Source organism: Acartia tonsa, chromosome 12 (assembly GCF_053477335.1).
Source record: "Acartia tonsa isolate MP-2025a chromosome 12, ASM5347733v1, whole genome shotgun sequence".
In the NCBI taxonomy this organism is placed as follows: Eukaryota; Metazoa; Arthropoda; class Copepoda; order Calanoida; family Acartiidae; genus Acartia; species Acartia tonsa.
This window is the reverse complement of record NC_137271.1, coordinates 46823572-46843093: the sequence shown is the minus strand read 5'-3', so window position 1 is coordinate 46843093 and position 19522 is coordinate 46823572. Positions and strand designations below refer to the sequence as shown.

General features: G+C 39.7%; 2 protein-coding genes across 13 annotated transcripts in view; both read right to left on the bottom strand.

Annotated features, from left to right (window-relative positions):
- Window positions 1-2555: 2555 nt before the first annotated feature.
- The window catches only part of LOC145333084 (neutral amino acid uniporter 4-like), a 34533-nt gene continuing 17566 nt past the window's right edge, over window positions 2556-19522 (bottom strand). For 5 of the 10 annotated variants that reach the window (XM_080178238.1, XM_080178240.1, XM_080178239.1 and 2 more), the window contains 10 exons: window positions 12579-12655; window positions 11437-11543; window positions 10576-10661; window positions 9954-10042; window positions 8320-8462; window positions 7727-7860; window positions 6484-6588; window positions 5783-5894; window positions 5107-5195; window positions 2556-4734 (listed from right to left, as the gene is read on the bottom strand). In XM_080178238.1, the coding sequence (XP_080034364.1) occupies window positions 4623-4734; window positions 5107-5195; window positions 5783-5894; window positions 6484-6588; window positions 7727-7860; window positions 8320-8462; window positions 9954-10042; window positions 10576-10661; window positions 11437-11543; window positions 12579-12655 (1054 nt within the window). In that variant the 3' untranslated portion in view covers window positions 2556-4622. The remainder of the gene's footprint in view (window positions 4735-5106; window positions 5196-5782; window positions 5895-6483; window positions 6589-7726; window positions 7861-8319; window positions 8463-9953; window positions 10043-10575; window positions 10662-11436; window positions 11544-12578; window positions 12656-19522) is intronic. The other 5 variants (XR_013884442.1, XR_013884438.1, XR_013884439.1 and 2 more) reach the window with 5 other exon arrangements.
- Window positions 13220-19244, bottom strand: LOC145333080 (uncharacterized). Of its 3 annotated transcripts, none has more exons than XM_080178234.1 (2): window positions 17627-19244; window positions 13220-17596 (listed from the first exon to the last, which is right to left on the bottom strand). In XM_080178234.1, exon 2 carries the CDS (start codon window positions 17102-17104, stop codon window positions 13850-13852), a length of 3255 nt encoding a protein of 1084 aa, XP_080034360.1. In that variant the 5' UTR covers window positions 17105-17596; window positions 17627-19244; the 3' UTR covers window positions 13220-13849. The 3 variants fall into 3 exon arrangements, with proteins under 3 accessions (XP_080034360.1, XP_080034358.1, XP_080034359.1); XM_080178232.1 differs by having other exon boundaries at window positions 13220-17607; window positions 17646-19244; XM_080178233.1 differs by having other exon boundaries at window positions 17646-19244.

The window sequence follows — 19522 nt, the reverse complement described above, 5'->3', positions numbered from 1 at the left end:
GTGGCTGAGGCTTACAGTGGCTGAATGCGGCTGAGGCTTATAGTGGCTTATGTTTTCTTTAAGCCGCGCGGCTGCGACTAAGGCTGAGGCTTATTGGGTGGCTGAGAAAGCCGCGCGGCTGATTTTGAGGCTTCGCGTAAGCCGCGCGGCTGATGGTGGCTGAGGCTTCCGAACCCTGAAAAGCACAGAAGCCCACCCTCCCCTTATTTTTTAACAAATTGATAATAAACTGGTAGAGGAGGGGGGGGGTTGTGTGTGTTTTTTTTAACTTTAGGATAGGTTAGGTTAAAGGCTCTGCAGGGTTTTAAAGAAAAAAAACCTCACCCCCTAATTTCTTATTTGTTTCAAAAATAAAGGGGGGGGGGGGGTGAGTTGTGCTTGTTATAATATTGTTTTATTATCATAGAGAAGCCGAAGTCACAAGCAAAGTTTTAATAAACATTACAGATTTACGGTTCCAGGACAAACGCAGGAGTGACAAACGTAAAAGTAGACAAACGCAGAATTGTATAAAATATTGAAGTTAACTAAGTATTTCTATACATGTTAGGTTAGGTTAACATTTGAATATAAAAATAAGCCCCCCCCCCCCCCCACAGGGGTTAGGCATTAAAAAACCTAAAAGATGGTTTACGTTAGGTTAGGTTAAGTGTTCACTATGTCGTTTGTCAATCCTGCGTTTGTCCTAAGACCTCAAATAACACATTTCTCCAGTTGGAGGTGCAAATGACACCCCTAAAAGAAAATTTAATTTAAACCGAAATAATTTTTTTCTCGTATTCATTCGAATCCGGTGGATAGAAACCGGTTCTCATCCATACGAAAAAAACTATGTCTAGCGTCGTATTATATCCAGCTTTCTACGAATATAGAAATGTACAATCATAAGATTAAAACCAGTTTTTTTAGACCCGTGGAAATCCGTTTATAATACGATACGAGAAATAACTATTCTCGTATTCATTCGAATCCGGTTGATAGAAACCGGTTCTCATCCATACGAAAAAAAACTATGTCTAGCATCGTATTATATCCAGCTTTTTACGAAAATAAAAATGTACAATTATATCCGCGGAAAGCTGTTTATAATACGATGAAAGAAATAACTATTCTTTTTCCTACCTTGATGATGGTTTTTCCTACTCCTCTCCTGTCTGTCTTAGAATAAACAAGACTAGCTTTCTTGAAAACTGATGCCTTTTCGAAATTTAAAAAATTGACAATGACTTAAATTTGGCAAGAAAAAGCAATTAATATGAAACTCTCACGGCAATTTAAAAATTTTAAGTTCTAATTTAGGATCAATTTAACTAATTTAAAATCGTGAAACTATGAAATGGTAGGACTAACGAACATTAACTCTTGTAGAACTGTCAGAACTGAATAACCAGAATATAAATATATTAAACTAAATTTCAAGTAAATTTGTTGCAAAACTGCTCAATACAGAATAATGATTAAGGACTTACAGAAAAAACGGTTCGGACTTTTCGTAGCGATTGAAGAGTTGCTACGCTTTCTAAATTGTACTTAACTGTTAAAGGAACCATCATGCAAAGTTTCAAATCGATAAGACAATTCTAACGTGCTTAAATTAATGAAAAGAGCTAACCCTTCCAGACGGACGGACGTACGGACCGGCAGAGGAGCTTTTAAAAATCACTAATACAAGTTTTTTCACTTGGAAGACTGAATAATATTTAAACAATCATTAATATTGGGTTTATCAAATTATCAATTATACAAAAAATTGATAACGATAATTTTATTAGTAATATGTCCTTCCAATAAATACATGCAGTCTAGATACACAATCTTTAAATTGGACCAATAAGAACACATTAATGGTTAGAAAATATATACATAACATAATAGCATATTTTCATTTCATATTTATAATAATAGTTTTATTACGTAATTTAGGAAATTAATTCCATTTGAAATTGCTGAAAATTTGGATATTTTTTGCTGTAACTAAATGGAAGAAGGTAAAAAGGGGATTCATATTACAACAAGGTACACTTTTATAAGAAAAACATCTATAACAAAGTCTTAAAAATGTAAGTATGTTAAGCAGTTTTGCAACAAATTTACTTACTGGTTTGTTTCGACTTGTAAATTTATATTCTGCTTATTCAGTTCTGACAAGTGTTTATGTTCGTTTGTCCAACAGTTTCAAAGCTTCGCTTTTATTAATTTTGTCATTTTTGTAACTATGTATTCAACTAGCTGCTTCACCCCTAGCCTCTAGGGGCGAAGCCCCAGGAGGTATTGTGAAGTCCTTTCCTATATAGAATCCTCACCCCACTTATTTGCTTTAGTTGACAAAATGAAAAAAATCGGAGAAGAGGTATTTTTGCTTTTTTTCTTAGGGGGGAGAGGTGACCTATCCCCCAAGAAAATAGCCTAAAACCACCACAGGACCAGTAGGTATATACCATGAAGAGTAGAAGACAATCGGTTCAGCGGCTACCGAGATCTTAGGCTTCAGATAGACAAACATCGTTATACTTTGTATTGTAGAAAATTTGTGTTATATTATTATCAGCGGAAGCCTATGTATAAATATTTATTGTTCATTATAAATTATAATTAATTATTGTACATAAATATAAGCAATTTTTTTACAATTATTAGGTATTACTTTTATAATATTTGTCATCGTACAAAAATATATAAAATCTTATTTATTTTATCACATATATTTAAGCATTCATTTAATGATAAGTAAGTTAAAAACAAAAGTTTATTTAAAATTCTTAAACTCAAAATTAGGGTTTGGCCGGAAACCGTATATCCGGCAAATTACCAGATATCCGGCATTAAAAATCAGCTGGATATCCAGAATCTGGATAGTTTAAATATCCGGTATCCGGCCGGATATTAAAAATGGCCGGATATCCGGCCCAACCCTACTAAAAATAAAATTTATTTTATTTCAGTTATTTATATCAGATCAATAAGTTTTAGGCACTTAAGGTTAAATTAATTCATAGTTGTTCAATGCATCGTATTATAGACAAAAATACTATGTTTTTATAAAATGCTTTTAACACAGAATACTTATGCATCTTAAAGGGATAAGACCATGGACGATAAATTGGTATACATCCCCAATGATTGTATATAAAATTAACCTTTGTAAAGTTTAGATCCAGCTTGTTTTAAACCAACCAATTAAAATCAATAAAAGTACCCTAGTTTTTAGGTCTACGAATAAGATAACTTTGTTATACAACTTTGGGTACCAGTCCCCTACTTTCTTCAAAAAAATAATTTTTAAATAAACGCTACAGGAAACTTTGGGGGTAGGTGAATGAAAAGGAATTTTATCTTTAGAAAAAAATAAGAGGAATCGATTTATCTTAAATTCATTTAATTAAGAATTTTTTCAACATTTCAACCATCCAATATGATTCCACTAAAGATGAAATATATTAAAATTACATTTTTGAATGTAGGGATAAGACATTGGACAGGAAATTACACTGGTATCCATGTTTTCTTATTCGTTTGCTCTAAAACATTGGTTACTTTTAGTTAATTGTGATCGGTTGGTTTCAAACTAGTACAGTACAAACTTTTCGAGCAGTCATCTTAATCATTATTGGGAATGTACGTACATTAAATTATCGTCCATTGTCTTATCCCTTAAGACAGCTAACAATTTACAAACTAAATCTGCATTTACTGAAAGTTTTTTTGTAATAACATTTTGGATTGTCATTTGTTTTTTCCAGTATGGCTTCGAAACCGATTGATATTCGCCGGTTCTCAGCCATACTGAAAAATCATGTATAGCATCGTATTACAGACCATTTTCATCGAGTATTGAAATAAATATCATAAAATTAACACCAGCTTTGTTAGCCCAGGCCTTCGGCCCCTCGGGGTTAACAACACTTGTTTGTATCTTAATTTTTATATTTTAATTTCCGCGGAAAGCTGTCTATAATACGACACCATATATGACTATTAAACCTTTCACTGGTGCTTAGAATTTTCTGTAATTTTATTAACATTATCTTTTATTTATCATTTTACTGATATCAAATTAACCAAAAGCCATTGAAAATATTGCTTTAAGTGGTGAAGCTACTCTAAATGTTGTCCCGTTATGTACATTGCTTTCTTCGTTGAACTAGGAAATTAGACATAGAAATTGTCAAACTTAGTACAAGTGCCCTATGACATAAAGAAGTTTTTGTCTGTAGCTTAAGACTTCGAGAACTACTGAACCGATCGAGCTCGCCAATATGAAGGTAGATTTATATCAGGGATAAGACAATGGCCGATAAATCGATGTACACCCCCAATGATAATACACAAAATTGTCCCTTCTGTAGATTAAAATTAATGATTGGAACGTTTGAACGCTCAACTTAATGAAGCAAATAATCAAAATTTACTAAAGTCCCCAAAGTTGTTATTATAAAACTTTGGAGACTAGTGTAATATCTTGTTATTACTGTGCTATTTTATAAATAAAAATATCTTTTCCTATTGGCTAATTTGATAAAAATGTGATATAACAAACATTGAATTAAGTATCATTAGAAGTCCTTTTAAATTTAATTTAATTTTATTTATAATGTCTTTTTGTAGATAATAATTTTCACTTTTTAGTGAGGATTAGAGAAGTATTTGATGATATTTCCGACACTGATGAAAGTTCCCGTGAGAAAGCCGACAAACCCGAGCAGGAAGAACATACAATTCACAAAGATGCGTTTTCTGAAAATAAATAAATAATTTTAAGATAGCTTTTTCACCTTATCCTGAATTCAATTTAGTGTTTATTATTTGGTGTTTAATTCCCCCCCCCCCCCTCCCTTATTATCTTTGTAATAAATTGAAAAAAGGTGATTTAATTTTTTTCCAATGTCGAATCTCTGCGGGGTCCTCAAACTGCGGGGCTACCAAGTAACCAACCTGATCTGACCTAAAGTCAGGGGTGTACATTCTGCACAAGATTCAATTTTTTTTCCCCGGCTACAAAATATTTTATTCTCCCCCCCCCCCCCACAAGTTGATGGCAACCTATCTATCCGTCTTGATGGCTGTCTACCTATCAATCTGTCTGTCTATCTATCTATCTATACTTACTTTGTCATTTTGGAAGATTCCCAATATGTGACTGTATCTATAATAGGTGGAGCCATAAGGGCCAGGGTTGAACTCGAGACCGCACCAACCTACAAATAATTATCATTATTGAGACAAAAATGATTGCTTGTCCATGTATATTTTAGAACATACTGCAATACTAGGATCTAAAGGGATAAGACAAAGGCCAATTAGCCTTTCTTTAGATTACTATTAGTTGTTGAAACGTTTGGGCACTCAACTTAATAAACCAACTAATTAAAGTTCATTAAAAGTTTCCAAAATTGTCAGAATAGGGTTATTATAAAACTTTAGGGACTAGTGTAATAAACAGCTCATTGTCCCCTCTTGTCTACCCTCCACTTAAGACTTTAGTTTTATAGTGGGGAGGGAGGAATTTAGTTTGGGAGGGTGAAGGTACTTCTCCAAAAATTAGTTATAAACTTTCCCCTAGACCTATAAGAGGAATAGCTGTAAAGAAGAACCATATCGGTCTAGCGGTTATCAAAATCCTTTAGTAAAAATAGACAGATAGACATCCTCTTACTTTAATATATAGAATGTCTGACAGACATTGAAGTCCATTAAAGAAAACCGGTTCAGTATATTTATTTCTTTGAGTGACAAACAGACGAACAGACATTACCTAAAATTATAAAGTAGTTTCGCTACTTACCAATGAAATAAACAGATCCAACTTAGGAATAGCTGCGGCCAAACCGAATGTGAAGAGAACCAAAGAATAACGAAGAATATATTCAGCTAGTAATTGTCTTTCTTGGGACACCCTGTAATAAATAATATATTAAAACTAAGGAATAAAGAATATATTCTGCTAGCAGTTGTCTTTCTTGGGACACCCTGCAATAAATAATAAATTAAAACCAAGGAATAGTGAGTAATATATATTTAACTGGTAGCTGTCTTTCTTGGAACACCCTGCAATAAATAATATATCAGAGCCAAAGAATATCTTTTCCAGGAAAAGATTACTTTTAGAAGTGGGCGGTACCACCCCGAAAATATTTATGAACCTTCCCTGGACCTATAAAAAGCTGCACTGTAAAGGTAAACTATATCAGTCAAGCGGTTAGCAAAATCTTAAGCTACACTGAGACCGACAGACATCCTATTACTTTAATATTATAATTGTCCTCGGGATCTAAAGGGATAAGACAATAGCCAATAAATTGATGAAAATCCCCGATGATGATACACAAAATAACACCTTCCGTAGATTACAATTAACCAACTAATAAATCCATAAAAGTCCCCAATGTTGTTAAGCCAATGAAAATTTAATTATAAAACTTTGGGTGACTAGTGTAATAAATAGCCCAATGTCCCCTCCCGCCCTGCACATGATTAGTAGCGTACCTTCTCTGTATGAATGGTAGAAGTATGTCAACAGGAACGTAGAACTGCAAAGCATAGGAGAAGAAAATGGCCAGAGACATGGAGAGCTTCACAACTGTCGCCAAACTAAAAAAACAAATTAAATATTTAAGTTTGTTTGTATTTCAGTCTTTGTGTCCGTCTGTATGTCTGTTTACAGGGGTAGCTTTTCTAAAAATGAATTCTACAAAAAATCACGAAACCTTTTAAAGTGTTTCATTTAGCTGAAGAGGGGGGGGAGAGTAAGAAGGGGAGGAAAAGGGGAAGAGGGTTATGTCAGAATAGCATTCCCCTTTCCCTGGTCTGTGTATAATTTTATGGAAGATAGATTGATATATTGTTATTCATTTTCATATCTGTCTATCTATTTGTATGTCTGTCTGTCTGTTTGTACATCAACGAAACTTACAATTAGTAAAGGGAAATACTAATAGTGATACTGCCTTTAATTTATCTATCTATCTGTCTATATTTTTGTTTGTTTGTCTGTCTGTCTGTATATCAACAAAACTTACAATTAATGAAGGGACATATTAAGAGTGATTCTGTCTTCAATTTATTTATCTGTCTATATTTTTGTATGTCTGTCTAGTGTCTATCTGTCCGTCTGTCAATCAGTCTGTCTGTCTGTACATAAACGAAACTTGCAATAAAAGAAGGGACATATTAAGAGTAATACTGCCTTAAATTTATTTATCTATCTGTCTATTTTTTTGTATGTTTGTATGTCTGTCCGTCTGTACATGAAAGAAACTTACAATTAATGAAGGAACATATATAGAGTGATACTGCCTTCAATTTTATTTATCTATCTGTCTATATTTTGTATGTTTGTATGTCTATCTGTCCGTCTGTCTGTCTGTACATCAACGAGACATAGGAGTAAAACTTCTAGAGGTAGAAAGGGTTAAATAACTGTATCTCCCATCGCATCAACCTTATGCAACCTTTCTATTGGGTTATTGAAAATAAACCAATGATGTCGCTTATATTAACACAGCCAAGTAGCAGAAAATAGTCTAAAAGCAGACAAAAAAGATATTTGAATATGTTAACGAAACTTACAATTCATGAACAGGAAGATTAAGAGTGATGCTGCCCTCTACAGCCTCTCCTTACCGCATGTAGCAGCAATATCCTGGAGCTATCTTTCTATCTGTCTGTCTGTCTGTCTGTCTGTCTGTCTGTCTGTCTATCTATCTATCTATCTATCTAAGCAACTTACAATTCATGAACGGGAAGATTAAGAGTGATGCTGCCCTCTACAGCCTCTCCATATCTCATGTAGCCGAAGTATCCAGTGGCTATGTACAGACAGGAGACTATGATCATGGAGGTATTCAACACACCGTTCCACCCCTTAATAATATCACAATTATGAACATGATTTAAATTGATTGAAACTGCTGACATAAAAATAATGCATTAAATTATAATAAAGATAATTTTGTTTAGCAGAAAATAAGTCCTCTCATATTTAGTGGTGGAAAAACATAGAAAAAGAAGATAAAAAAGAGAAATAAAAAGAGAGAAATAATCAGTAACAGAGAGAGAAAGAGAGAGGATGAGAGAGAGTAAAAAGGCAAAAATGAGAGAACGAACGGAGAGGAAGAGAGATTGAAAGAATAATAGAAGGAGAAAAAGAAATAAGAGAAAGAGAGGACAAAGGAGAGACTTAACATAGTCGCTAAAAGGGACCTAATGTAATAAACATAAAAAAAACAAGAAACTAACCCACCCCCTTTTTACTTCGGATTTATTTTAATAATATATGAGGGGGGGGGGGGGGAGGGCTGGGTACGCCCTTAAATCACTTACTTTCATATCCTTTGGTGTTTTCATCTGATTCTCCAGAGGCAGTACAACTCCAATTCCCTCAAATGCATAGATGGCAGTACCAAAGTACAGTGGGATTTGTTGTAGAGATGCTACGTACTTTACTTCCCATGTATACGAGAGATCTAAATAGATAGATAGATAATTAGTTCGATGGGTAGATAGTTAGATAGATAGATGGACAGGTAGAAATTGTTATAGAGAGGCTACGTACTTTACTTCCCAGAGAGATCTAGATAGATAGTTGGATAATTAGATAGATAGAAAAATAGATAGATAGATAGATAGATAGACAGAGGGATAGATAGATATATAGACAGAAAAGATATGTTATAGAGATGCTACGTACTTTACTTCCCAGGTATAAGACAGATCTAGATAGATAGATAGCTAGATAGATATTTAGATAGATGGTTAGAGGGATAGTTAGAGAGATAGATAGATAGTTAGACAGATAGAATTTGTTGTAGAGAGGCTACGTACTTTACTTCCCATGTATACGAGAGATCTAGATAGATAGATAGTTAGTTAGATAGATAGATAATTATAAAATAGATAGATAAAATTAAATAATCTGTTGTAAAGATGCTACGTACTTTACTTCCCAGGTATACGAGAGATCTAGATAGATAGATAGTTACATAGACAGATAGTTAGATGATAGATAGAATCTGTTGTAGAGATGCTACGTACTTTACTTCCCACGTATACGAGATAGATAGATAGATAGTTAGATAGATAGATAGTTAAATAGATGGATAGATATAGACAGATAGGAGATGCTACGTACTATTCTTCCCACGTATACGAGAGATATATAGATAGATAGACAGTTAGTTAGATAGATAGAATCTAGAATGTTGTAGAGATGCTTCTCGTTTTTACGAGAGATCTAGATAGATAGATAGTAATATATAAAAGTAGATAGACAGATAGAATTTGTTGTAAAGATGCTACGTACTTTACTTCCCAGGTATACGAGAGATCTAGATAGATGGTTAAGATATTTCTTCATGCCAAACTATATAACTATCTTTTAAGTGCTAATGCATGTAGCGGACAGACCTTTAATTAAAAATGGCTACCCTCCTTCTAATAATAATGCGCTTGTTAATCTATGTTTTTTTGGGTTAACCATGATTTTAATTTTGTATATTATTCTATTACTTAACCCACCCTAAATCAGTAAATATTGTCTTTTGAAGGTTGTTGCTCCCTTCCCCCCAAATAGTTAAGGTGATGTGTTTTATTCTACACCTTCAAATACTTATAAATTGTATGCGAGGTAACCAGTGGTGATTTAAATAAATATTGTGTAATACAAACTATTGTTTATCATTGATCTTTTTTATGTCATTCAACTGAATATGGTTTTGGGAGGTTGATGATAAAAATTCTATATTGTTATCGCATTATACCCATCCTAACTCTGTTGATATTTTTAAAACTTTGCATCAATAATCTTGAAAATATAACCTCTGCTAAGCTTCTCTACAGTTGAAACTAAGTAACGTCCGTCGGTCGTGAGCACAGCTTATGCCAATTACACTAGACTAACGACATTGTAACGCACAGATCCTAATTATGAAAAAGCTTCGATTTTTAATTAAGTTTACCTTGGATAAGATAGTAGAAAATAATTCCAAGCCCGAGAAATTGGAGGACGTTGGCTACCATTGATACTGGGGATAGGTACTTCAGATTTCTAAATAGATAGATAGTTTAGAGTTAGAGTTGCAGTAAAATAAAGACATTGGAGAGATAGACCCAAATTATCTTTATTTTTAAAATTATTGTTACTTTTTAACACCTAATCAAGAATTAATAAAAGTAAATAGTCCAAATAAATACATTTATGATAAATTCACTGCAGTGAAAGAGTAGCTTTTTCCATAATCATTTATTTGAAATAAATTTCGGTGAACATGGCACCCTCTTCAGTCTAAAGGACATAAATCATAATAATTTAACTTACATACATATCAAAAGCTTATTAAAAATAAAGAAAGGGAAGAGTAGCTTTCGCAATATTGTGTAAAATTGTGAGCAAGCTTCCAGTCAAATGCGCTTGTTAAGTCTAACTGTTATTAATGACAACAAAACACATATTTAAAAACAGTTTAACCTAATAAGCGCATTTGGATGTAATCTTACTAAAAACTGTACGCAATATTGCAAACACTAGGTACTATTCCCTTTTTAAAAATATGTTGCTTGAAAAGAAAAAAGTTGCATTACCTTACAGATACTAATAAGCACATGGGTATTAGAATAATCAACATGTACCAATGATAATCCAAAGATCCGTAATAATGGTCAAAAACCTGCAAAAAAAACTAAAATGAAATAACAATATCTTATACACCAAACTTTCTAGGCACCTAGTGAAATTTTAAAAATCAGGAAAAAATATTATATGATAGTAACATGATGTCTGTTTTACCGAAGGATCTTGCTAACCACTGAACCGATATGGTTCTCCTTTACATTGTATCTTCTCATAGGTCCTGTTTTATAACTATTTTAGGGAAGGGTATACCCTTCCAAGAGAAATCGCCCCTCTACAATTTCTTTTTCTAAAATTGAAAGTATTTGGAAAAGTTTGGACACTGAATATGTTCATAGAACTTTGGGGACCAATATAATTCCCATTCCGATGTCCCCTCCCTCCATGAATCTTACCTGTTTTAAGTTTTGTGATACGAATACAAAATAGATACAATTGAATCCCAACTGTGTTATGCACAATAAAGTGTTTTAAAGAACTTTGGGGACCAATATATTTCCATTCCAATGTCCCCTCCCTCCCTGAACATTACCTGTTTTAAGTTTTGTGATACGAATACAAAATAAACACAGCAGAATCCCAACTGTGTGATGCATAATAAAGTGTTTTTAAGAACTTTGGGGACCAATATAATTCCCATACCAATGTCCTCTACCTCCCTGAAGCTTACCTGTTTAAAGTTTTGTGATACAAATACAAAATAGACACAGCAGAATCCAAACTGTGTGATGCATAATAAAGTGTTTTAAAGAACTTTGGGAACCAATATAATTTCCATTCCTATGTCCTCTCCCTTCATGAATGCTACCTACCTGTTTTAAGTTTTGTGACACAAATACAAAATATACACAGCAGAAGCCCAACTGGGTGATGCACAGGAACAGGTTTACTATCTTCCTTGCGATGGGGGCTAATCTCTGATTTTAGAAAAAATAATTCATAAACATAAACCAGGGATCTAAAGGGATAAGACAGTGACCGATAAATTTATGTACAACCCCAATGATGATACACAAAATTACCCCTTCTGTTAGTTATAATTAGTGGTGGAAATGTTTGAACACTCAACCTAGTAAATCAACTGATCAAAAGTCCTCAACGTTGTTAAGCCAACGAATAGTAAAACTTTTTAAAAAAACTTTGGGGACTAGTGTAATAAACAGCTCATTGCCCCCTCTCTCTCTCTCTGAGCATAAAGAGTAGGTAGGTATGTATTGAACAAAAAGAAAATTTAACTCCCCTCACCCCTAAAAATACCACCAAAATAAAGTGGTGAAAATCAGATGAATAGCTTTTTAGATATTTATATTTAATTCTTTAATATAAAAGTAAAATCTAATGCTTAAATTTACTAGAGCTTGATCTTTAAATCGTTTTTATGCCGCGCTGAATCGGGGCGATTCAGAGATGAACCGTAGGCGCGCTGGTGGTAAGCCACAGCGCACCTGATTTTTAAAAGATTTTCGGCGCGGTGTTGTTAAATCGCTTGCGCACTCACTAAAATATCGATCCGCGCCAGTACAACTTTATTACTTAAGCAGTGCCAGTAAGGTATTTTATATAAAATACCGTGTCAGTATGGTATTTTATATAAAACATTAATATATAATTTATTTTAAAAATAACTATAAAAATGTTTTCACGATAGTTTTGCAATAAAATATTAAAGTAATTTGAAAAAATATCCATTTATTACATATGCAATGGGTCTTTCGTTGGGGCTCAGTGCATGATTCACCCCGATTTAAACCGGCAATGCCACTCGGTGAGTGCCATTGCCGCGCCGGGCCCGCGCCACTGCCCGATTCAAATCGCCCATGCAAATTCGATTTAAAGATTGATATTAATAATTTGATGGTGCGCCAAATGAATCGCCCCGGTTTAAATCACCTATAAACGATTTAAAGATCGAGCTTAGATCAAGTAACTGAAAAAGTTTATGTTATTTTTTCCTTGATTTTGTCATTTGAGTGGGTGGCGAAGCAAGTTTCTGCTACGTCTGAGTAACTCAAGGATGGCAAATTCGTTCGTCTAAAAAATATATTTCATCATTAGATAAGTACATAAAACGCAGGGATCAAAAGGGATAAGACACATTGCCGATAAATTGAAGTACATCTCCAATATTAATACATGAAATTGCCTCTTCTGTAGATTACAATTAGTAGTTGAAAGTGAAACGTTTGAACACTAAATTTAAACCAACCAAAAATTCAATAAAAGTCTCCAAGGTTGTTAAACCAACGAATAAGAAAACGTTGGTATAAAAATTGGGTACTAAAGTAATAAAAAGCCCAAAGTTCCCTCTCTTTGTCTCTCTCTGCATAAAACGATTTGAAAACAAGGGTAAGATTAATACTGAACCTATACGAGACGGACATCCAAGCTTATAATTTTGAGGGGGGGTAGGTAATCTAATTATTTTTTAAAATTCATAAGAACAATGGACTAATATGTGCATATGTGGTATCTGCCTAGGGTAAATGGCAGACACCAGAGTTCGAATAAAGACTACGGCAGTGTGAACAGACGTGGACACCTTACTATAGAGAAGCTACGCTTCTCTAGCATTCACTAGACAAGAATCAACATCTATTTCAGTTGTCACTTTATTGAAGGTGTAAAGGATACTGAAGCTATATACAACAAACAATAACTACATGGATAGGAATAAATGATCATAACATAAAAGCATTATAATACATATACAATAGTCAGTTTGGGCAATCATGATTCCCCATCCCTGGAAAGGGTGGGGGGGATTAAGAATACAGTTAACCATAATATAAATACATATGGATTAGGAATAAAGATGGTTAAAGATAAATCATACAGTAAAACATAGATAATTGCAATGGTTAGGTAGATGGCTATCCCTGTCTGGGGCAGGCAGGATAGCCCATGGAGCAGCACAATAGGTAGATAAGCATAGAGGGGTTGAGTGGTAGGTCTGGGTACTAAAGAGGGAAGGTTTGATGATTACTTGTGACAACAACAGTCTGTGTGGGGGCAGGTTTAGATCCTTTATCCTCAGGGTTGAGGTGGTGCTGATAACTTGGTGGTTGAAGGGGAAGGTTCCGGTGCTTAAGATGGGAGAGGGAGGGGTAACACCCCTCCCTCCATTTGCAGGACAACTGAGAGATAAAATCAGTACCGTTATCTGACATCTTTTCAGGTGGCTTCATAATTGTAGAATAACAGGATTTAACTAGGTGCGTAGCATCACTATAATGTCTTGGTTTCTGCATGGTCCAGAGCTGCCGCATACCACAACTCTCCCCTCGGAAGGCTGGAGGGGTTGTCTGCACCGCCAGACTTCCGACAGTGGTTGCGGCCTTCAGTTTGTTGTCCTTGTGGAATGGGTCCGCCAGGATACCAGTTGCTGGACGGTGGTGGACTCCAGCCCTCCCCAGGTCTAACAGAATCGGCTATATCTGCTGGAGTAGCTGGTCCTGTTGGATCTTCTGGCCGTTGGATGTGTACCTCTGAGGCCACCCTGGCAACCTCCAGGGGTGGCACAGCACATGAGGGGGCTTGGACCAACAGCCGCCTGGTGTACACCTCTGCAGGTTTCTCCACTGGGCTGGTGGTCTCCATCGTGTTGGTCACCTTGCTGCTGGCAGGCTGGCTACTGGATGCAGGCGCAGTTTCTTCGCCCTCGGGGCTGGTCAGGTTCATTCGGCTTCCAGGGTCTCTGTCAACGCGGGCAGGTGGTGGTTGGCATACTGTAGGAGCGTTGCCTCCTTCAGGCTCATTCTGGACATTGGCAGGGTGGTGCATGGCAATCCGACCTGCGGGGTAGGGAAAGGTAACAGTCCACCCTTTATGCCGGAGGCTGTCTTGGATCTGCAAGGGTGGCTCCGCTCTAGTTGGCTGGGAGACAGGCCCATCCACGGACACTGCTGCTAGTGGACTGGAGGCACAAGGCTCCGGATTTCCTCCCCTAGCCTGAAGGGGTCCAGGCACATTGTCTCCATCTTGGGTAGACATAATTGTTGGGGATCCTCTACTTCTATGGTTAGGCTCGGCACTTGGCGCATCTAGTTGTGTTACTCCCCAGGCAGCGGTCAAAGCTTCTTCAGTTTGGCTGGTAATGGCTGATACCCTGGCTCCTGGGGCAGATGCAGGGGGCGCAGGCAAGTTTGGCCCAGCCCAAACTTCCTGGTACACCAGTGCAATACAATTACCCTGGCTTGGTTGAGGGAGGTAGGCAGCTGGATGCAGTTGAAGGTGAGGGACAGCTGGACTCTCCCTGCTGGCTGGGGGCTCTGGCTGGCTGGGGGTGACGGGTGTCACCCCTTCCTCTGGGGCTGCGGGCTCATTCCGGGGTCCAGGTATCTCGGTGGCGGCGACGGTTGTCGCCCCAGGCACCAGTGTGGGGGCGCTGGATAGCACCCCCCAGTCTTCACAGGGGTCCAGGTCTCTCGGTGGCGGCGACGGTTGTCGCCCCAGGCACCAGCGTGGGGCGCTGGATAGCACCCCCCAGTCTTCACAGGTGGCGGCGACGGTTGTCGCCCCAGACATCAGCTTGGTGGTGCAGGGAAGCACCTCTCGTTCCTTCCAGGTGGCGACGCCGGTTGGCGTCCCATACATCGACTCAGACTCGCTGGCTAGCGCCTCTTGCCTCTCCCACTCGGCGGCCGCCAGGGCCTCCCCGTACACCGTCCCGGTGGCGCTGGGTAGCGCCCCTCGGCTCTTGCTGGGGGTGACAGGGGTTACGGACACCGGTCCCCTGTGGTTGCGGCTGAGGTCCAGGCCAACCCGGTTGGGTTCAGCCGCTCCTCCCAGCACGTTGATCCTGGCCACCATGGTCCCAATCTGAGACACAGACTCCTGGGTAGCCGCGGCCCCAGCGGCGGCAGCTAGTTGGGGTGACGGCTGGGCATCTCCCTCCAGGTGGACCTGGGTGGCAGACTGGTTGCATGCAGGTTGTTGGGCGGCCTGGTGTTTCTTCGTTGCCCGGTCCCAACCGGTTCTAGACTTGGCGGCTGTGTGGCCGTTGAAGCGGCAGCGCCCCTTCGTCCAGCTGGGTCCCATCAGGCCGGCTTCCCCAGGGTGTATCAACCTGCCAGGTCTCTCCTCCTCCAGTTGGGGCACCAGCTGACAAACAGGGTCTCCCCTACTAGGGGTCAGGCGGTGCTGGGCTGCTTGTGGTGGCTCCTTGGTTACATTCAGCCTCCTCCCCATACACACAGGTTCCTTCCATCCAACAGCGGCTCTCCTCCCCTGGGTGGCGAGGCCAGCCTCGGCCTTAGCTTCTGCAGGTGCTTCTCCACATGAGGGATCCTGCCTCTGGGTATGCCAGGTGGTTGGTAGCAAAGGCTGTTGATGGTGCCAGTCGGAAAGGGGGCTATGATCTCTGGGGGGTACCGGTGGCCAGTGTGTGGACAGGTACCCACAGGTGGACCAGCAAGGCCCAGAAGATGCCATACTGATGGTAGCCTGAACTGTATTCCGGACTGTCAGCAGACTGTTGGTAGCCACCTGAGTTGGGCCAGAGTTGCCAGCTAGTATTGCGTCCCTGCCAGGCTCCGTCAGCGGCTGGTGGGGAGCCCCTGCGGTGGTTCTGGTTTTGGCAAGGGGTGGCCTTCTTATTGACTTTCCTAGTTGGAGCTCTGCATCCTGGTGGGCCTCCATCTTCAGCAGCATGGGGGAACTTGGCTGGGACATGTGCAGTGGTTCAACAGAGTAGCGGCATCTGGTCTTGGAATGTGGGGGAACAGCCTCACTGCTGCTGGTCCACCCTGCTCTCTCCGTGCTGGATAAAGTCTTCCACTGCAGCAGGTCACCAGTCCCCATCCTTAGGCCGGTCCCCAGTCGTTCCATGCCTGGGGGCTCCCAGGGAGGCTTGGGTGGCGGCTCCCCCACCCCCAGGTACGCGTCGGGCATCTGGGTGAAGAGCCTATTCCCCTGGGACAGCTCCCCATCCTCCAGATTGGTGAGGCCAGTGCCAGGGAGGACCTTTCCACCCCAGAAACAGGTGGTACTGGCCCTAGGGCTGGGCCCCTTTGAAATCTCAGTTCTGGTAGTAGTGTCCATCTTGGGGCTGGCCACTAAGTCTCTGAAGCTTGTCACCTTCTCATTAGGCTCAGTTGCATCGTTCAACACCCCCAGGAGGACACCTACAGGTTCAGCAACCCCCAGTCCAGTATTGCTATTTCTCGTACGTTGAGCACCAACTGAACAGGAGCTGTGCAGCGGACATTCAGTCACCCTTCCAGACAAGGGCATCTCAGGGACCAGGGGTCTGTGACCTGGCATGTGTTTGATGTTCACTGTACTCGACACAGTAGGCCAAAGTAATAACAGAAGCAGTATCTTGTAGATATAGGAGCAGAGTAGAGTAGCCGCACCGCAAGGAGGTTCGAGCCAGCTCACCCCTAGTATAAATACTATAGCTGTGTAATTAGGGTGGTAGTCCACGTAGCCGTAGGCTCGGTCCTCCTGGCTCAAGAGTTTCTGTGGCTGGCGCGCCCCCATGATAAGTAGTAGGGGGTTGGTCTGTTGGTGCCAGCGTCTTGTTTAACTGTTGAGCCTGAGTTGTTCTCCTTTCCAGTATAGCTCTTGATTTCTGTGGCAACCAGCGGATCTTAGCTTAAAGGTAACAGGGAATATGTTAGGTATCACAGATGTCTCTAGGAGCGTATCCGCTAGTGGATATATGGATAGGTAGGTTATCTATATATATACATGGTTACACGCCCATATATATATATATACGTGTATAGGAATATCCCCAGAGCTAGATAGCTTTTCCTCCTTGCTTCAAAAAAAATCACGCTTCCTCTGTATATAGTTCACAACTATGAAGGTCGATGGTCCAGGTACACACCACCACTGCCCAGTGTGGGGCAGCAAGTCAGGCTATGTCCACAGGGTGGGCGTACTTTCGTTCAGTTATCATATCAGTTTCCAGTGTTGTTTGGTGAGGTTAGTATTCACTTACTTGTACCCATGATACAAAAAAACAACCTTATTTATCACTTGGGTATTTATATATACATATATTTGTTTCACTAACCATTCAGCTTTGAAGTAGGGTTGGCAGGCTAGGAAGATGTTGAGGGTCTGAGCGGGTTTAAGGAACTGGTTTAGTTTTCCTTATCACACTGTAGACAGGGAGGGAGGAGCTTGCAAGTTTTTCTCCTAAAAAAATATCTCTGATGTATGCTATAGAATGGCCCCTCTCCTGTGTGGGTGTGTGTGTGTGTGTGTGTGCGTGGAATCTCCTGTCCTTGTAACGCGCGTCCGCGCCGTCAAATCCGCGCACACAGGGAAAACGCGCTCTCACTCCTCAACTCGCTCTCTCATTGGTCCGCTTCGTCCGTTGGATTTATGATATTTTCCGCACTCTGTTGCGCTATCCGTGAATGGCGCTCTGTGTGTCCGATCGCTAGCCCCACACTACAGACGGACTTAGTCTAGTGTGGGTAGGAAGGGGGAAGCGCGTGAGGGGACGGGGGTAACTCCGTCCGTTCCCCCTGTGAGGGAGGGGGGTAACTGTGTGCTGGTGTAATAGGGCCTTTTCTTCTTAATCCTAGGTTTATCTATTATATCACCCTGATTGTATTTGCCTTCAATGGAGAGGGGCCCCTCCCCTTCCCTTGGAATAAGGGGTGTATTGTTGTTGTTGTGCTGTGGGCTTGAGATTGTTTTGATTGTATATCAGGGTCTTTATTATGTTACATCTAGCTTCTATTTCTGTCCTTATCACAATTGCATAACAGATTTGTTTACCAACTCTGTTCTATTTTTAGCTGTTATCACAATACACAATAATCCAAGCCTGTTCTATTCTTAGATTTATCACAACACAACAATTTGTTTGCCAAGCTTTGCTCATAAATCTATTGTTTGGCCATCACACTAGGGTGGTAATCCCTGAAAATGTGATATAATATCTGTTTTCTAGATGGGTGGCTGCGTTGTAGCCTCTCAGGATACTCGGGGTTGACGTAGTTTTTCTCTGTTCTGGTGCACTACACTCGTATGTTAGCTCGCAGCTTGCAGCTATGTGGCATGTTTCAGCCTATCGGCGGCAGGGAATGTCCCGTCCTGCTAGCGCCGCTTGCAGCTATGTGGCGTGTTTCAGCCTATCGGCGGCAGGGAATGTCCCGTCCTGCTAGCGCCGCTTATCCAAATCCAGCTGATGGCGGCAGGGAATGTCCCGTCCTGCTAGCGCCACTAGTTCGGATCCTGCTATCTCTTGCAGTAAAATTGGCCTATTTTCAGCCGTTTACACTTATTTGGCTTGTTTCAGCCGGTCCGCAGGCCTGTTTCAGCCCTTTTGGCGCTCAATTCTCCGTTAGATATCAGCGCTGCTCGCGGTTATTCATCAAATTTCGCTGTCTCGCTTCCACAACTGCCGGATGCAGAGTTAAACTTTGCTGTCCAGGGTGGGTAATTCAGGTTGCTTGCGTCAGTTTTGCCAGATTCACTGCTGGGAGTACCTTAGCCTCAGATGCGCGTCTGCTCTACACTTGTGGTTCGCCGTAATCTCACACAGCTGTCACCAAAGTTGTGGTATCTGCCTAGGGTAAATGGCAGACACCAGAGTTCGAATAAAGACTACGGCAGTGTGAACAGACGTGGACACCTTACTATAGAGAAGCTACGCTTCTCTAGCATTCACTAGACAAGAATCAACATCTATTTCAGTTGTCACTTTATTGAAGGTGTAAAGGATACTGAAGCTATATACAACAAACAATAACTACATGGATAGGAATAAATGATCATAACATAAAAGCATTATAATACATATACAATAGTCAGTTTGGGCAATCATGATTCCCCATCCCTGGAAAGGGTGGGGGGGATTAAGAATACAGTTAACCATAATATAAATACATATGGATTAGGAATAAAGATGGTTAAAGATAAATCATACAGTAAAAC